General features: G+C 39.3%; 4 protein-coding genes across 4 annotated transcripts; 1 reads left to right on the top strand and 3 right to left on the bottom strand.

The window, feature by feature from the left end:
• Positions 1-912: 912 nt before the first annotated feature.
• On the bottom strand, positions 913-3,825 carry nedd8 (NEDD8 ubiquitin like modifier). Its single transcript, XM_053342984.1, has 4 exons — positions 3,647-3,825; positions 3,450-3,497; positions 3,263-3,345; positions 913-2,053 (listed from the first exon to the last, which is right to left on the bottom strand). The coding sequence occupies exons 1-4, from the start codon at positions 3,662-3,664 to the stop codon at positions 1,945-1,947; spliced, it is 258 nt and encodes an 85-aa protein (XP_053198959.1). The 5' UTR covers positions 3,665-3,825; the 3' UTR covers positions 913-1,944.
• A 1,230-nt stretch (positions 3,826-5,055) lies between these two features.
• gmpr2 (guanosine monophosphate reductase 2) lies at positions 5,056-10,229 on the top strand. The gene is made up of 10 exons (XM_053342967.1): positions 5,056-5,098; positions 5,540-5,662; positions 6,409-6,528; positions 7,039-7,122; positions 7,232-7,405; positions 7,504-7,585; positions 7,787-7,893; positions 8,334-8,376; positions 8,764-8,923; positions 9,077-10,229. The coding sequence occupies exons 2-10, from the start codon at positions 5,576-5,578 to the stop codon at positions 9,264-9,266; spliced, it is 1,047 nt and encodes a 348-aa protein (XP_053198942.1). The 5' UTR covers positions 5,056-5,098; positions 5,540-5,575; the 3' UTR covers positions 9,267-10,229.
• Positions 10,230-10,937: 708 nt separating this feature from the next.
• LOC128383495 (nuclear factor 7, ovary-like) lies at positions 10,938-12,596 on the bottom strand. Its single transcript, XM_053343108.1, has 2 exons — positions 11,497-12,596; positions 10,938-11,400 (listed from the first exon to the last, which is right to left on the bottom strand). Exons 1-2 carry the CDS (start codon positions 12,594-12,596, stop codon positions 10,938-10,940), a joined length of 1,563 nt encoding a protein of 520 aa, XP_053199083.1.
• Positions 12,597-15,093: 2,497 nt separating this feature from the next.
• LOC128383494 (tripartite motif-containing protein 16-like) lies at positions 15,094-16,614 on the bottom strand. The gene has a single exon (XM_053343107.1). It carries the CDS (start codon positions 16,612-16,614, stop codon positions 15,094-15,096), a length of 1,521 nt encoding a protein of 506 aa, XP_053199082.1.
• Between the last annotated feature and the right edge of the window lie 1,242 nt (positions 16,615-17,856).

Below are 17,856 nucleotides of genomic sequence, written 5' to 3'. Positions count from 1 at the left end.
TACGTTGCGACCTCCACTTCTTGCTTGAAAACAGACCAAAATGGGCCTTCAGCGCAGTGAAAAAATGAACTTTTCTATATGTTGTAACAGTCATTCTTTACAGTAAACTGATAAATCAAATCAACTCTTTTCTTGGCAATAATTTTATCACACTACGACACACTGCCTGACAAGAATGTTGTTTCTCAATCATTTTGTGTGTGCACATCGGTCTCTACTTTAAGTCGCCTTTTTGCTGTTGGCAGGTCTACCTGCTATTCTGAGAGCCATTTACACTAACATGCCTCTCAAAGTCTATTTTTGTGTTAAAAATATAAAATGTACATATTGTTGGTGAGTGTGTGACAAGAATAAAAAAAAAGTATGTGTAAATGAACTTTTTTATGTCTCCTTTGTTTAGTTTAGTTTATTTGGATCCCCATTAGCTGTTACCCAGGCAACAGCTACTCTTCCTGGGGTCCATTTGACTGTATTGAACATTTATGTATAAAGAATAGGGTTGCAAAATTCCGGGAATTTTCAAACTTGGAAACTTTCCATGGGAATTAACGGGAATAAACCAGGAATTTACTAAACTGAAGGTATGTTCTTATTAGGGAACTTAAATATAGTTGTGTAAAATAATATTTTAGCGTAATCCTGAATAAAACAACCAGATATCATGCAGTACAGTTGAATATCTATGCTATCACATGCTCACCTTTCCACTAAATTACCCTCAATTGCCATAAATTCCCATAAATTCCCATAATTCCCATAATTCCCATGGAAAGTTTCCAATTTGGAATATTTCCAAAATTCCCCAGCTTAACTTCGCATGGAAATTTACCGGAAATTTTCCACCCCTTTGCAACCCTAATAAAGAACGCAGAAAAGAGAAGAGAGGCATTTTCAGCATCAATATACGTTTATTCTACTGACAAATGATCCACAGAAAAGGTCAATTTCACACAATTCTGTACACACTGAAGAGGGGGGGGGGGGGGGGTGGACATGGGTGCTGCTGGACACACCGCAATCCCAAAAGTTAAAGTTGCTTCTCTGAACATCCAAACAAACTTAAACGATATCCATGTAAACTGAAGCTGTTTTCAGACAGGTCCGCTCTGTCTGACACTGTCTCCTTGTGACAGTAAAAATCATATAAAACATTATCCACCTAATTGGACATGTTCAGTCTAATTATGAAGCAGGAGTAAAGATGGGGTACATGATTTAAAATAAGTACGTTTTTTTCTTATGTTCCCTTGAATGAGCCGCTATCCATCCTTTACAGATGTATTTGAGCTACATGGGGGGTACACTGATACACCCAGTAGCCTTAAAATAATCATACTGGAGTGGTGAAGGGAGTTGGGGGCAATTTGTAGTAAGTAGAATAAAATGACAAAATGACAAAAAACTAACAAAATCTTTATTTGTGTCCAACTCTGAAGGATCTAAGGATGGATTTCCCAAAAGTATGTCTCTGCTACAGATGTGTCCTCCTCACTGTGAGTCAAGGGAACAAAGATAACGTTTGGGGAACTCAGCCTCGCCTGCCTTAGAGATGTATGAAGGGGGCTTAGCTTTGGATTGTGAATCTGTAGGTAAAGCTTTCTTCAATTTAAGTAACTTTTTTTTTTAAATCATGTGCAGTGTCTCGCCATGGCAACATTAGAGTGGAGTAGAGGAGGAGGAGGAGGAAGAGGAGGATGGGGGGTGTTTGCAGCCATCACATTTTGGCTGTAAGGACTTGGCTGCCACATGTAGAACCTCGTCTAACTCTTTCTCCACATGGCTCTGGGTTGCCTACATCGCCACCGGGTGACTCTGCTACCCGGTGGCCGTGTGTCTTCTTCTTCTTCAGTTTATCCGCGTTATGTAGGCATCAAAAAAAGCTAAGGCGTGTTTTTTGTTTTTTTTCTCTTGTTGTTGTTTTGTTTTGTTTTTTTTAAAGGATGGCTACAACGCAGGCAGAGAGTAGAGCGTCTGTCCTCCTCGCAGAGCTAGAACCAGATGGAGAACAGAGCCTCCCTGGATTTTGTAGTCTGCTGCTGTTTTCTCATCGTTCCTGGAAATGGAGAAGGAGGGAGGGAGGGAGGGAAGGAGAGAGGGAGGGAGGGAGGAAGAGAGAGGGAGAGAGAGGGAGGGAGCAAGGGAGGGAGGGAGGGAGGAAGAGAGAGGGAGGGAGGGAGGAAGAGAGGGGAAGGGAGAGGGAGGGAGAGAGAGAGAGGGAGGGAGGAAGAGAGGGAGGAAGAGAGAGAGAGGGAGGGAGGAAGGGGGGGGAGAGAGAGAGGAAGAGACAGGGAGGAAGGGAGGGAGGGAGAGAGGGGGAGAGAGAGGGAGGAAGAGAGAGGGAGGAAGAGAGATTATTATTTATCATGTTTTATGTGTTTTATCTCACGTTGGAGTTTGAGAGATTGTCATGATGTTACTCTGTGTGTGCGGTACTCAAACCAAGCCCATTAGTTCCTACTGAAGAAGTTAATCTTTTAAAAAAGAGGTTACAAATATATAGATTCATTCTTAATAAAAGCTTAGTGTTTTCCTAAAAACAGGTGGGTGCTCTACTTTTCAACAAACGTGACTCTGACTGAAGGAAAATGTGCGTTTGTTGGAGACAGAAAACAAAATTCTGAGTTACGAAATATGTCACCAAAAATGTAAATGAATCTTTTTAACAGCATAAAACATTCTTTAGGAGTTTACTGTATGCAATTTGCTCCTTAACTTATTAAAGTATAAAACCGGTGTCTATATTGTTCTTATAGTCATGATATCGCATGAAAAGACAAAATTAGTATTTATCACCCATTACTCATAATAATAATAATAATAACAACAATGACAATGATAATAATAATAATAAAACCACACCTAAAATCCTACAAAGTAAAAGCATCAATATTAAACACACTTAAAACTAACATAAAAAATCATAAAAATAAGAGCATAAAAGCAGCAACCAGCAAGATGAATTAAAGGTCAATACACCTATTTACTATTTATGTGTAATATAATGTTTATTTTCCCTCTCATTTTACTACATCATTTTTATTATATACTTTAATTGGATCTAGAGCTCAAAGAAGCCAAATTTCACTGCCTTTCTTTGTATGTGACAATATAACCTTTTATATCTCTTGATTATTTCAAGCCAGCAGATTCACTAGTGAGCCCAGACAGAATAATGAAATATACACCAGGCTTTAGAAACTCATTCATTGATGCTTTTTGGTCTTTTTTAAATATCCTCCAGTCAATAAAACGTTTCTCTTACATCTGTTTTCCACTGTAGATCAATCTCTGCTGCTGCGGAGGGATCCCTTCCTTCTCCTCCACCCTTTCTTTAATCCTCTCCACCTGAATGAAAAGGAACATAACTTCAATTAACCACATTAAAATGAATAAAAGGTTATAATTACAACACACTGTAATAATAAATGAGGAAATTAACAGTGTCATACCTTATCTGTGGGCTCTATATCAATCTCTATCTCCTTTCCAGTGAGTGTCTGTAAAAAAAAAAAGAAAAAAAAAAAAAGAGTATTTCAGGTTATTATTAATAAGTAAAAACATCGTATGAAAGTTAATGAGTCAGTAATAAACAGGCATGATTCATTAGTTAGCTCATTCAACGGGATAATGCATGTTTCTGTCTTACCTTCACTTTAATCAGCATCTTTGTTGTGTGGTTAAATTCACTGCGGAGGAAACAGAGCTGTGATTATAATGGAGCTGATCTCTGGTTTGTGAAGCTCCTGTCTGGAAATATTAATGTTTAAATTCGTTATTTTCAGTGAAGAAACTCCTTTCCCAAATATATACACCAGTGTGTCTGTGTTTCCTGTGTGTCACACTGAATAGTTCCGCCTTGTTAATCTAGTGTGTCAAAGGTTCCGCTTCATGTGATTAATTCATACAGTCTATGGATTAATTTCATATGTTAATAATAAATAAAGTACAAAATGTGTCTTATAAATAGTTTTTATATAGGTGTGAATGATAATAATGTGTTTATTTTTTTTTAAACATCTAAAACGAGACTTTACGACATCAGTGCAAGGTGTCGTAATCAGGTCGTACATTTGTAGTTTATTGCCAAATGTGGCATTCATGTGTTGCCGGAATAATCGTAAATAAATGAATCTCAACTTGCAAAATTCACATGAACCTATAACATCAATTATTCTAAATAATTATTCAATAGCTAAATGTAACTGCAATTCGTTATAGTTACTGAGAAAACACGTATAATTAAATTAAGTTATGAAAATGTTGATGAATACACACAAGGTTAGACCTTTAAGATTTTGCTCAGGACTACTGAATACATATAGGCTATTGCTGTTTTTAATTCTTTGAAAACAATCATTTTTATTTACGTTTTGTAAATAAATTTGAACCTTATTTGTAACACACATGGGCTTTACTGGTGTCATGCCCATGTCAGATTTTGGATTCACAAAATATCTTTATTTTATATTCCAAACTCTACATGAACTAATGAATACATTTTCAAATGAGAGGTAAATCTTACTTTATAAGAAATTATCTCCCTTACAAATCATGTCAGTATCCATGAAAAACACCTGAACTTAGATTTTAGTGGGTTTAATGGGTAACTTACCCTAACAGCTGAAAACATTAGTTAGAAAATTATAAAAGTAATCAAATGTAAATAGTTACATTGCTTATTACATTCTAAATAAGGTAACTAGTAATCTGTAACCTATTACTTTTCCAAAATAACCTTGCCAACCCTGGTAATATGGTATTAGATTGTAGTGACCTACATTATTTAGAAAATACATTTTTAGAGATTTAATGTAACATCGCAACAAAAAACACACTGGCTGTAAATAAACATAATAATAATTTATATACATTCAGGGGGAAAAACTACAACACATCTTCCATATTACGATTTAAAAGCTGATTAACACAAACCAAAGTAGAAAGAACTGCTTCCCTACTCGGGGGACGTGCACCTGAACGCACCACAGGTTATAAACTACAGAGCGGTGAGTCCGTGTCCGCCTTCATAAACCTTCCCGCGCTCTCACGTCGGGACAGGAAGCGGCGGCACTGATATCTGTCACACTTTTCAACAAAGGTAACTCCTCCATTTTTTGTCTCATAAATTATATAACTCAGTCTTGTATTAATTAGCGCTTAAAGCTAAAATAAACGCGTTTGCATTTCGTGTCAAGTGCTGCTTCAAATGCGACACGTGTAATAAGTGTAACCTTGAATTTTGACATGGAGGCTAAAGCTTGCTCTGACATCTGGTTTAGTGATGTGTGAGTAGCATTAGCAGCATAGTCAGTAGCGTGTAAGCGTCTTATTACATTACATTAATAGTAATTACAGCTCTGACTAACTTTAATATTTTAAATGCTCTCTTGCTTATAATGGACTCCTACTAGACCCTACACAATGCGTGCTTGTACATAATAGCTTGTAATAACAATATGTGAAGGGGGGGGGGCTGAAAAAAAGAAAAACACAGCACAAACCAACCATTTTGACCTTTGACCTCTTTGTTTTCACACAGTCACTCCACTCTACAGTTGTACATCCTGTTCCCAAAATGCCTCGTATTGAGAATGACATCAAACTGGACTTCAAGGATGTGCTCCTTCGCCCAAAGCGGAGCACCCTCAAGTCAAGGAGTGAGGTATGTATGTATATACAGCTGTTGATTCTCTCCACATTAAAAACTAACTGATCTGAATACAAATACTTTTAGTTACCCTGTGAAGATACTCCGAGTGAGCACACACACAGACACACACACACACACACACACACACACACACACACACACATACACACCATGAGCAGTTATTTAAAGGAGAGAAAGAAGTGTTAATCCTCCCATCCTCAGTTTCCCACCTGGTCAGAAAATTCCTAATCCTTTAACTGAAAGCTTGCATTATAAATCAGCCATGTGACTCCTAAGGGGAGTTTCAGACTGATTAAATAAATGGGGCAGGTTGAGCTCATCTATAAAAGCATTAAAGGATGAGTGCACAGTTTTTCAATTCTGTTTTTAAAGTAACAGCGAGGAGCCCAAGTGATCATTGAAATGTGTTTTTACTTGCTGTCATCATTCTTCCTGTTCATACTGACCATTATAATATCCCTTCATAATGCACGTACAATGTAAATGATATGGGACAAAATCCACAAGCATCTTTCTATGCAAAAATGTATTTGAAAGTTTATTTGAAGCTTCAGTTATCAAAAGGAGTCAAATAAAATAGATATTGTTAAATGTTACAGCCTTGTTAGTGCCAGAGAGCCTCTTTTTGTTGCTATACTTCCACCACACCTCTGATCTTTTAACAGCCAGTATGAACAGGAAGAATAATTACATTATTATTATAATCTTCAAAACATATTTATATTTTCTTCTTTCAGGTGGATCTGATGAGGAGCTTCACCTTCAGGAACTCCAAGGGAACCTACAGAGGCATCCCCATCATCGCTGCTAACATGGACACTGTTGGGACCTTTGAGATGGCCCTGGCTTTACACCAGGTAAACAACATTATTACATTAGACAGGATGCATATATATTAGTTATTATCCCGCAAAGATCACATAAAGTCAGAGAACTCACATTCTGTTGTACCAGTATTTTGAAGGAAAGGTGTCAAAAGTAGTCCAAACCCTAAATTTAATCTGAACTGTGAACAAGATAATGCCTAATAATCCTTATAATACATGACAGGCTGATAAATGAGGACAGGCCCTACTTTCCGTGTGGCTCTCTCCTGAGATCAGATTAAACAAGAGCCTTTCCAAAACGGTTTCCTAGACGTCAGAGCTAAATTATAGGTGGCATTTGTTCTCATAATGATTCTAAATGATTGTTTTATAGCACCTGCTGCTGCCATGTATTTCCAGCCTTAATTCAGTTTCTTCTTCGACTTAAAATTCACAGTAAATAAGAAGCACCTCATAGATTTAGAAAATGAGTCATTTCCTTTGTTGCTTTATGGCTCTCTCTATAAATATCTCAGTTAACTTATTGCTCTCTTTCATCAGTTCACTCTCTTCACCACAATCCACAAGCATTACTCTGTGGACGACTGGTTGGAGTTTGCAAAAGAACATCCTGAATGCCTGCAGGTACTCATAATTTAATCCATCATTTATTCCTTTTTCTCCATCCCTAACTTTATATGGTGTGGTGTTGATCGGGGTCATTGATTGGGACATTTATCTCTTTATCTCATAGAGTTTAGCGGTCAGCACAGGTACGGGCGACAGTGACTTTGAGAAGATTTCCACCATCTTGGCGGCAGTGCCACAGCTGCAGTACGTCTGTGTGGACGTGGCTAACGGCTACTCTGAACACTTTGTCCACTTTGTCAAAGACGTCAGGGAGAAGTTCCCCACACACACTATAATGGTCAGTAGACGACAGAAAGAATGCACTTCTTCCATTTCAGAGATAAGTACAGGACAAACTTCTTCTTCTTCTTCTTCTTTTCTATTTTTTGTGCATAGGCAGGAAACGTGGTGACAGGAGAGATGGTGGAGGAGCTGATCCTCGCTGGCGCTGACATCATCAAAGTAGGCATCGGACCAGGTGATCAGAGCGTAACACTTACTAACACATTTCTTCTCTTTAATGTGTCTTAATACTCTGTCTGTATCACTAAACATATAAAAGCTTCATTTACATTATTCATGTCTAAAGGAAACTGTGTAAGAAGTAAAACACAGATGCTTGAAAATCCTGGACTTCAGACATGGAAGACTAATCTGTCTCCTGTGTCTTCTTTTACAGGCTCTGTGTGCACCACCCGTAAGAAGACAGGGGTAGGGTACCCCCAGCTCAGCGCCGTGATTGAGTGTGCAGATGCAGCTCACGGTTTGGGTGGCCACATAATCTCCGTGAGTGACTCTCTTCTACAAAAATCTGTTACTTTAATCAGAATTCCTTCTTTTTTTTTCTTTTTTAAATGACACTTTGGGAATTGGCTCTTTTTCTTGCCGATGTGTCCTAGTCTATGTGGTAAATATGAAGCAACAGTTAGCTTAGCTTAGCATAAAGACTGAAAATGGGGAAACAGCTAATCTGACACTGTTTGACAGACAAAATACAGCACTAACGAGGGGTGGATGGGGGGGGGGGGGTATGTGTGCCACTATTTGTCCAGGTGCAGTAACTTACTATTTCCTCTCCTTAAGGTCAATGTGATATGTTAGAGATGTACTTCACCCTGAGAATGAGCAGACTTATCTTGTCCTCCAGGCTGCAAACATGATCTCGAGTCAGAATCAGAACATGGTGTTAATGTTTTGTCTCGCCCCGTCTCTTCTCTTTCACACAGGATGGGGGATGTACTTGCCCGGGAGATGTCTCAAAGGCTTTTGGTGAGTTTCCAAATATATCTATACACAGAACAATGCTCTGGTTCACTCATTGACACTTTGAAGCTGCCCAATACAGTCTGAGCTTCACTTATCTTAAACATGATTTCAACTGGATCAGTTGGAGTGGTTGGAAGGGTGTTGCTGAAGGGCACTTCAGTGGTGGTAATGAGGGAGGACAGTGAAAAAGCATACATTGCTTATTCACTTTTCTCACCTACATGTATCCTGCTGGTTTAGGAGATTGAGCCAGCAACCCTCCAGTCACAAGCTTGCTTCTCTCACATTCAGGCCACCTCTGCCCCAAATAATTAATTCCACAGTCACACGATTTCACAGTCTGTTTAACCACATCCCTCACTATTTGGCTTTTTTTTATGTGACTCTTAGGTGCCGGAGCTGACTTTGTGATGCTGGGTGGCATGCTGGCAGGCCACTCAGAGAGCGGGGGCGAGGTCATTGAGAAAAACGGCAAGAAATACAAGCTGTTCTATGGAATGAGCTCCGAAGTGGCGATGAAGAGGCACGCAGGGGGCGTGGCTGAGTACAGGTAAGGATGAGGGATAAGGGATAAGAAATATGATTTGAGCATCTTTCTTTTTCAGTATTGATGGATAAATCTACTCTGGGGTGGGAACTCGACTCAGCTGATACTTTTAAGCCTTCTTTTCTGTGGATAATCATAGTTGCTTTTGTCTTCCAGAGCGTCTGAGGGGAAGACAGTGGAAGTTGCTTACAAAGGTCCCGTGGATGAGACAATACGAGACATCCTGGGCGGGGTCCGCTCCACCTGCACCTATGTTGGGGCGGGCAAGCTGAAGGAGCTGAGCCGCAGGACCACCTTCATTAGGGTCACCCAGCAGCTCAACACCGTCTTCGGCAATGACAGCTGAACATCCGGCTCAATCTCATCTCTAAACAAAAGAGAAGTCTGCAACACTGCCTGTCTGACTCCGAAATGCTGTTTGTATATTTTAAAAAGGAACATACAGCATCTTTCCCTATCCTTTTTAGTTTTTTGACATAAGCCCCTTTGACTTGGAATTTAATGCAATTTTAATATATTAGATTTGACTTAATTCACTTGAGCAGAAATATTTTTTCAACACACGGACTTTGAGACGCATTCAAATTAAAATCATTTTCTTCATGAAGCCACAAAGTGTTACAGGGGTCAGGGTTTCTAAAGAGCCTTATATAAGCTAGAGCAGTAATTCTCCTGCTCTTTGCATCTCATCATTCCAATACAAGGACCTTAATTGTTCTTTTCACATGTATGCAAATCTGTGACTGTCTCACAGTTTGTGGCTGTGAACCATGCCACATGCCATAACCGGTACATACAACATGTCATAGCAAACGTCTTAACCTAAATATGTATGCAACTGCTGTGGCTACCTAGGAAATGGATTTATTTTTATAAATTCAATCATTCCATCACAAATTAAGTTTTGCACTTTAATGATTTGTAATTTGAGATTTCAGAGTCTAATATTTAGTATCAGTTATTGTCTGATTGAAATGTTTTGAAACTGCAGTGTCATAATTTTTTCCAGCACCTATTAGTGCATATGTATCTTAGCAGATTTGGGAGAATTTACAGAAGTTATGTTTCATTATTGCCTTTAAAGTAAGTGGTCCTTCCTTGGAATTGGCCTCAGTTGTTTTACACCCATCAGTATTAGGTATGGTTTCACCTCACTCAGTGTCTGTAGTTACACGACTTCAAGCTGTTGTTACATGATCTGTGGGGTTTCATTTTATTCAGTCGCATTAGTGTGAAAATATAAAAGGTTGTAATACACTTCTTTTACTTCACATTTTATCCAGTCAATAAAAACATTCCACATCTCCAATTTCACTGGTTTTATTTTTTATCTGATCATTCATAACATGCAAGAGTCATACATTTCCTTGTTGCCATTTTAACCTAATTAGACCATCTATACAATGATACTGTAAAATGTGGGTGTAATGACACATTTATCGCCAGTAGATGGAGACAAACACCTTTAACTGTCAATGACTGTCAAGCACATTCAAAGCAACAACAGAATAATTAACATTAACAGAATAAATGCTGAAGAAATCCTACTTCCTATTGTGTATGATTTGTATTTTGTAAACTTAAAACAATCAAAACATCAGTGATATAGCACTGTTAGCACTACATATTAATTTGACAGCGGCTTAACACTAATAAATGCAGTTAGACACATGCAATGAAAGCAAGAGAAATACTATTATTGTAAATATGTGTAGCCGTGCACTTCTAGATATGTGTAATGATTGGTTATGAGTAAAGTTAAAAGGGCAAAATTAGTTACAAATGAAAGTTACAGAGTTACAGATGAAAACCAGGTTCTGCCTACCAAAGACTTGCAACACTAAAATGCACCCTTAGAATTTCTTTTAAAATTAGCTTTAGTAAGAGTAAAAACTTTTGAGTCTGAATCGGCTCTTCATCACGTAAGGGAAAATTTAACTGCAAGTGTTTTGGAAGCAGGGTATATCTACAATATTTTGGATTCAGCACCTGATGCATGAACTATGTGAAGCACTCATTACACAAGTTGACAAATTATCTTTGTGATGCATGCATCACCAATAATTGCTCCACAGGAACAGTTGCCCTGGTGTGAGTATTGGCACATTCCATTGCCATATTTATTCATTCTCCTGCTGTAAATCTGCCCACAGGAGCATCGCCATTGTTGATGGGGCCAGTCTGAACTATTTGGGGTATTTTCTTCTCCCAGTTGGACAAAAGCAACAAGGTCACTGTTGTTGATCTTCATCTTAATCGTGAGTACTTCTTCCCTCTGGTGCTGTCCAGTTCTGCTGAAGAAGGACAGTGAGGACGCTGCTCGGTTCCAAAACACTTCCACCATTTCAGGTCGTGATATGTCCTCATCTCCTTTTTTGCCACTATATTTGATTGTTTTAGATGAAACCCTGCATGGTTTCTTTGTTGGAGGCATTGAAGCATCAGAGCAATCACTATATTTGCTTGTTTTAGATGAAACCCTGCATGGTTCCTTTATTGGGGGCATTGAATTACCAGAACAATCACTATATTTGATTGTTTTAGATGAAACCCTGCATGGTTCCTTTGTTGGGGGCATTGAAGCATCAGAACAATCATCATACTCTGTTGTGAGAAAGCTGAGCTGGTCACCTTTGCAGCACAGTCCAAAGACATTTCCATCCTTCAAGTTCTTTGCAGACTGTTTGTCACATAAACCAACGGTCCAGTCATAGTCTTCAGAAAGGTTGATCACCCACCTCTGAAAGTTGGGAACAGATTTGATGCTAGAGATAAGAAGAGTAGCAGAGCATTGCCCCATCCAGCTATTGTAGAAAACCATCTTCTTGCTTTCAGACAGTGACATGCAAGGGCCCTGAGGGTCAAAGATCAGGTCTGAATCAGTGTAAATGAGCTCCTGGTGGTTTTCAGGGTCAACCAGAGTCAACAAAGAACACCACAACTGGTCTGCTTGCTCAATCATCTTTTCACCACCCTGTCTCATCTCCTCAACCAGTTTATCACGATCGCTGCCAGGCTCCAACCCTTTTCTCAGATCCACGGCCTTGGCCTTCTCCATATCCTGATGCACCTGAGAATACATCTGCAGGAATCTGAAGGTGTCTTTCTCCTCCTGTGCTGCTTGCATGCTGCTCTTACTGGTTTTCATGGCCACCATACGAGCAGAGACTGAACTCTGGACGCTGGTCAAGGCGGCGTCACGCATCTTACTCACAGCCTCAATGAGACGCACACTGCAGCGACCCAGCTTCTCTCTTTCACTTTTCTCCCACTTTTCCAGACTCACGTTCTCATCATCAGTTTTCACCAGTAAAGCCTGCTGCTCAGCACTGAGCTTTTCCATGAGCTCCTTGTGGGCTGTGGAGAAGGTCTTCATGTTGTGCAGGCGGTGCTGGTCTTCAATGGCGCAGGAAACACAGAGACAGGTCCTGTCATCCAGACAGTAGTACTCCAGCAGTTTGCCATGTTGAGGGCATTTAGTGGTCCCACATAAAGCCATCGGCTCAGTCAGAGGATGAGTTTGTATCAACGCAGGAGTGGTCAGGTGGATCTGGAGATGTTGGACGCACATGGAGATCTCACATTTCATGCAAGTCTTTCGTGCTGGTTTCCTGTCCTCATCTGTGCACACGTCACAAAAGATAACTTGCGGGTCTTTTTGTGTACTGTCAGACATGTTTTCAAAAGCCTGAGGTTGCTTGATTAGTTTTTTGTTGAATATTATTGGATGTTGAGTCCTCAGGATGCTCCTTGTTGGTCTCTGGTTGACTCTGTTTTGGCAGAAAACTGAAAATAAAATCAAATTATGATGAATTTTGTTTGTTCACTCATCTCTGGTCTCTTAGTCTCTGGTGATACTGGTTACGTTCCAGATTCAGATTTACTCACAAAGTATAACAAATAATATGATGCATTAATCTAAACCTATGGACTTATGGCATATAGCATAACCAGCAGACTTTTGAATATGAAATCAAATTAAAGTTGAATTGTTTTAGTCACTTATTTATTTACTTTTTATTGAATTTAAAATGTCCACAATGTGCTGAGGTAACTTGAATCTGTATTGTGAATATTGTTGATTATTTGTCTCGGCCAACTGCTACATTAGTTAATCATTTATCATGTTTTATCACTGGGTGACACACCTAACCACGTTACAAAAAAAGGGTTATCATCGCTGTTTGTCGGGATGTACAGAATGTATGAAATGAAGTGATGACAAATAAAGTATAAAAAATATAATGCATTAATAATTAAACTATCCAGTATTATGTAAGTTAGAATTAAAAGCTATAGTGGCCACCAGCCTCATAAGACGGAAGAGCTTGGTGGTTGAATTTGCGCATTTCTCACAAGTGCAGCTTCAGTCAGTAAACAGACAAAACATTGTATCTGTGATGTAGACAAATTAGTTATACATATGACAGAAAAGATACATACCAAAAAAATCTTACCCCTGTGAATCGTCCTTTCTGCTTCTCTTTTTGATCTCTCCTCTACAGCAACACCGAAGAACAGTTTCGTTTTCCTAAGAACTTAAAACCTGAAAGTTTGGGTCAACATGTGAGAACATGTTGACCCAAACTTCCAGGGGTGGAGCTGAAAGGACGTGACTGGTGACGTGACACCGGTTTGAACAACCAGTCTGTTGTGTTTTCATGTTTTTAGTATCTTGTGATGCTACATATCCTCTCTGTATTGCACGCAGGTGTAACCACCAATAGTCTTGCATCTGTCCATTACTAGCTATATCAGTTTCTTCCATGTTTGTGTGGTTCTTTCCCATGAACAGACACAATTTTATACTATCTTACATTAATAACCACATTGTATTTGTCCTTGTTAGTAAAACCGATTCTGGAGTACATGTTGATCAATTCATCAGCATAAGGTGTTTTAAAAAGGCAGCCAAATGCTCAAAAACCAATAGTTTGATTTATTCTCAAAAAGTTATTCTCAACATTTAGACTTTATTCTCAAAATGAACAAATAAATAAATCTTGCCCTCATTTTTTTAATGTCTGGCTGTAATGCTCCTCCTCCTACTGTTGTACATTGGCGTTGCTGTTTGGGTTTGAAATATATAAAACTTTTAGGAAAAAGTAGGCAAACTATGAAATCCAGGTAATGATCAGCCCAGGTTAATTTAGCACAAAATCTTCCAATTAATCAATCATATTCATTTACAATTTCATTATTTATATTTAATCATGTTTGCATCTTTAGTTTTGCTCCATTTTTCATGGAAATTGTCTGAAAAGACGAAAGACACATATAAAATAATACACAAAACACTGCTAGGTTGAAGATTAAACGATTATTATTGTACAATAAGGAGACAGCAAACACACAGAGTGACATCAGCTCATCTCAACAAGCAAATAAACCTAATCTATTATAGCTTAAAAAGGAACAAAGAAATAGTCAAACATATCAGTTTATATTGATTAGAGCCAATGGTAAAATATACATCTGCAGACACATGAGAGTTAGAGAGTCATACATAACCAAAACACAGGAAAGTCAGGGCTTCAAGCCATAAATGATTCTTAACATCTCACAATGTCCTCCTCTGAGCACACGTCACAAAGATAACTTGCAGGTCCTTTTGTTTACAGTCAGACATGTTTTCAAAAGTCTGAGATTGCTTTATTTGTTTTTTGTTGAATATTATTTGCTGTTGAGTCCTGAGGATGCTCCTTGTTGGCCCCTGGTTGACTCTGTTTTAGCAGAAAACTGAAAATGAAATCAAATGTAACTGAATTTTTTTTTTTCTTCGTCTCTGGTCTCTCAGTCTGTGGTCTGACTTCTCTGCTGCAACAGCACCGCAGAACAGTTTCAGTGTCCTGACAGCTTAGTCTCACATGCTAAACCAAACCTTCAGGGGTGGAGTCAGAGTGATGTGACTGAAGCCATTTTGTTATGTTTACTGCTAAAGTACAATTTTATCTCATGGGAATTTATTTCTGAATTACACAAACACTTTGGCAACACTAAAATGCACCCTTAGAATTTCTTTTAAAATTAGCTTTAGTAAGAGTAAAACCTTTTGAGTCTGAATCGGCTCTTCATCACGTAAGGGAACATTTAAGTGCAAGTGTTTTGGAAGCAGGGTATATCTACAATATTTTGGATTCAGCACCTGATGCATGAAATATGTGAAGCACTCATTACACAAGTTGACAAATTATCTTTGTGATGCATGCATCACCAATAATTGCTCCACAGGAACAGTTGCTCTGGTGTGGGTATTGGCACGTTCCATTGCCATATTTATTCATTCTCCTGCTGTGAATCTGCCCACAGGAGCATCGCCATTGTTGATGGGGCCAGTCCGAACTATTTGGGGTATTTTCTTCTCCCAGTTGGACAAAAGCAACAAGGTCACTGTTGTTGATGTTCATCTTAATTGTGAGTACTTCTTCCCTCTGGTGCTGTCCAGTTCTGCTGAAGAAGGACAGTGAGGACGCTGCTCGGTTCCAAAACACTTCCACCATTTCAGGTCGTGATATGGCCTCATCTCCTTTTTTGCCACTATATTTGATGGTTTTAGATGAAACCCTGCATGGTTTCTTGGTTGGGGGCATTGAAGCATCAGAACAATCATCATACTCTGTTGTGAGAAAGCTGAGCTGGTCACCTTTGCAGCACAGTCCAAAGACATTTCCATCCTTCAAGTTCTTTGCAGACTGTTTGTCACATAAACCAACGGTCCAGTCATAGTCTTCAGAAAGGTTGATCACCCACCTCTGAAAGTTGGGAACAGATTTGATGCTAGAGATAAGAAGAGTAGCAGAGCATTGCCCCATCCAGCTATTGTAGAAAACCATCCTCTTGCTTCCAGACAGTGACATGCAAGGGCCCAACACCTGGGGGTCAAAGATCAGGTCTGAATCAGTGTCAATGAGCTCCTGGTGGTTTTCAGGGTCAACCAGAGTCAACAAAGAACACCACAACTGGTCTGCTTGCTCAATCATCTTTTCACCACCCTGTCTCATCTCCTCAACCAGTTTATCACGATCGCTGCCAGGCTCCAACCCTTTTCTCAGATCCACGGCCTTGGCCTTCTCCATATCCTGATGCACCTGAGAATACATCTGCAGGAACCTGAAGGTGTCTTTCTCCTCCTGTGCTGCTTGCATGCTGCTCTTACTGGTTTTCATGGACACCATACGAGCAGAGACTGAACTCTGGACGCTGGTCAAGGCGGCGTCACGCAGCTTACTCACAGCCTCAATGAGACGCACACTGCAGCGACCCAGCTTCTCTCTTTCACTTTTCTCCCACTTTTCCAGACTCACGTTCTCATCATCAGTTTTCACCAGTAAAGCCTGCTGCTCAGCACTGAGCTTTTCCATGAGCTCCTTGTGGGCTGTGGAGAAGGTCTTCATGTTGTGCAGGCGGTGCTGGTCTTCAATGGCGCAGGAAACACAGAGACAGGTCCTGTCATCCAGACAGTAGTACTCCAGCAGTTTGCCATGTTGAGGGCATTTAGTGGTCCCACATAAAGCCATCGGCTCAGTCAGAGGATGAGTTTGTATCAACACAGGAGTGGTCAGGTGGATCTGGAGATGCTGGACGCACATGGAGATCTCACATTTCATGCAAGTCTTTCGTGCTGGTTTCCTGTCCTCATCTGTGCACACGTCACAAAAGATAACTTGCGGGTCTTTTTGTGTACTGTCAGACATGTTTTCAAAAGCCTGAGGTTGCTTGATTAGTTTTTTGTTGAATATTATTGGAAGTTGAGTCCTCAGGATGCTCCTTGTTGGTCTCTGGTCGTCTCTGAAAATGAAATCAAATTTTGATGAATTTTGTTTATTCACTCATCCCTGGTCTCTTTGTCTCTGGTGATACTGGTAAGTATAGCAAATAATATCATGCATTAATGCATTTGTGAATTGTTTTTTATTGAATTTAAAATGTCCACAATGTGCTGAGGTAACTTGAATCTGTATTGTGAATATTGTTGCTTATTTGCCTTGGCCAACTGCTACGTTAGTTAATCATTTATCATGTTTTATCACTGGGTGACACACCTAACCACGTTACAAAAAAGAGGGTTATCATTGCTGTTTGTCAGGATGTGCAGAATGTATGAAATGAAGTGATGACAACAAATAAAGTATAAAAAATATAACGCATTAATAATTAAACTATCCAGTATTATGTAAATTAGAATTAAAAGCTACAGGCCACCAGCCTCAAATGACGGAAGAGCTGGGTGGTTGAATTTGCACAGTTCTCACAAGTGCAGCTTCAATCAGTAAACAGACAAATAGTTGTATCTGTGGTGTAGACAAATTAGTTATACATATGACAGAAAAGATACATACCAAAAAAATCTTACCCCTGTAATTTGTCCTTTCTGCTTCTCTTTTTGATCTCTCCTCTACAGCAACACCGCAGAACAGTTTCGTTTTCCTAAGAACTTAAGACTCACATGTTGACCCAAACTTTCAGGGGTGGAGCTGAGTAGACGTGACTGGTGACACCGGTTTGAACAACCAGTCTGTTGTGTTTTCATATTTTTAGTATCCTGTGATACTACATATCCTCTCTGTATTGCACGCAGGTGTAACCACCAATAGTCTTGCATCTGTCCATTACCAGCTATATCAGTTTCTTCCATGTTTGTGTGGTTCTTTCCCATACACAGACACAACTTTATACTATCTTACATTAATAACCACATTGTATTTGTCCTTGTTAGTAAAACCGATTCTGGAGTACATGTTAACCAATTCATCTACATAAGGTGTTTTAAAAAGGCAGCCAAATGCTCAAATACCAATAGTTTGATTTATTTTCAAAAAGTTATTCTCAACATTTAGACTTTATTCTCAAAATGAACAAATAAATAAATCTTCCCCTCATTTTTTTAATGTCTGGCTGTAATGCTCCTCCTCCTACTGTTGTAAATTGGCGTTGCC

Source organism: Scomber japonicus, chromosome 22 (assembly GCF_027409825.1).
Source record: "Scomber japonicus isolate fScoJap1 chromosome 22, fScoJap1.pri, whole genome shotgun sequence".
In the NCBI taxonomy this organism is placed as follows: domain Eukaryota; kingdom Metazoa; phylum Chordata; class Actinopteri; order Scombriformes; family Scombridae; genus Scomber; species Scomber japonicus.
This window is presented reverse-complemented; position numbering and strand designations above follow the sequence as displayed.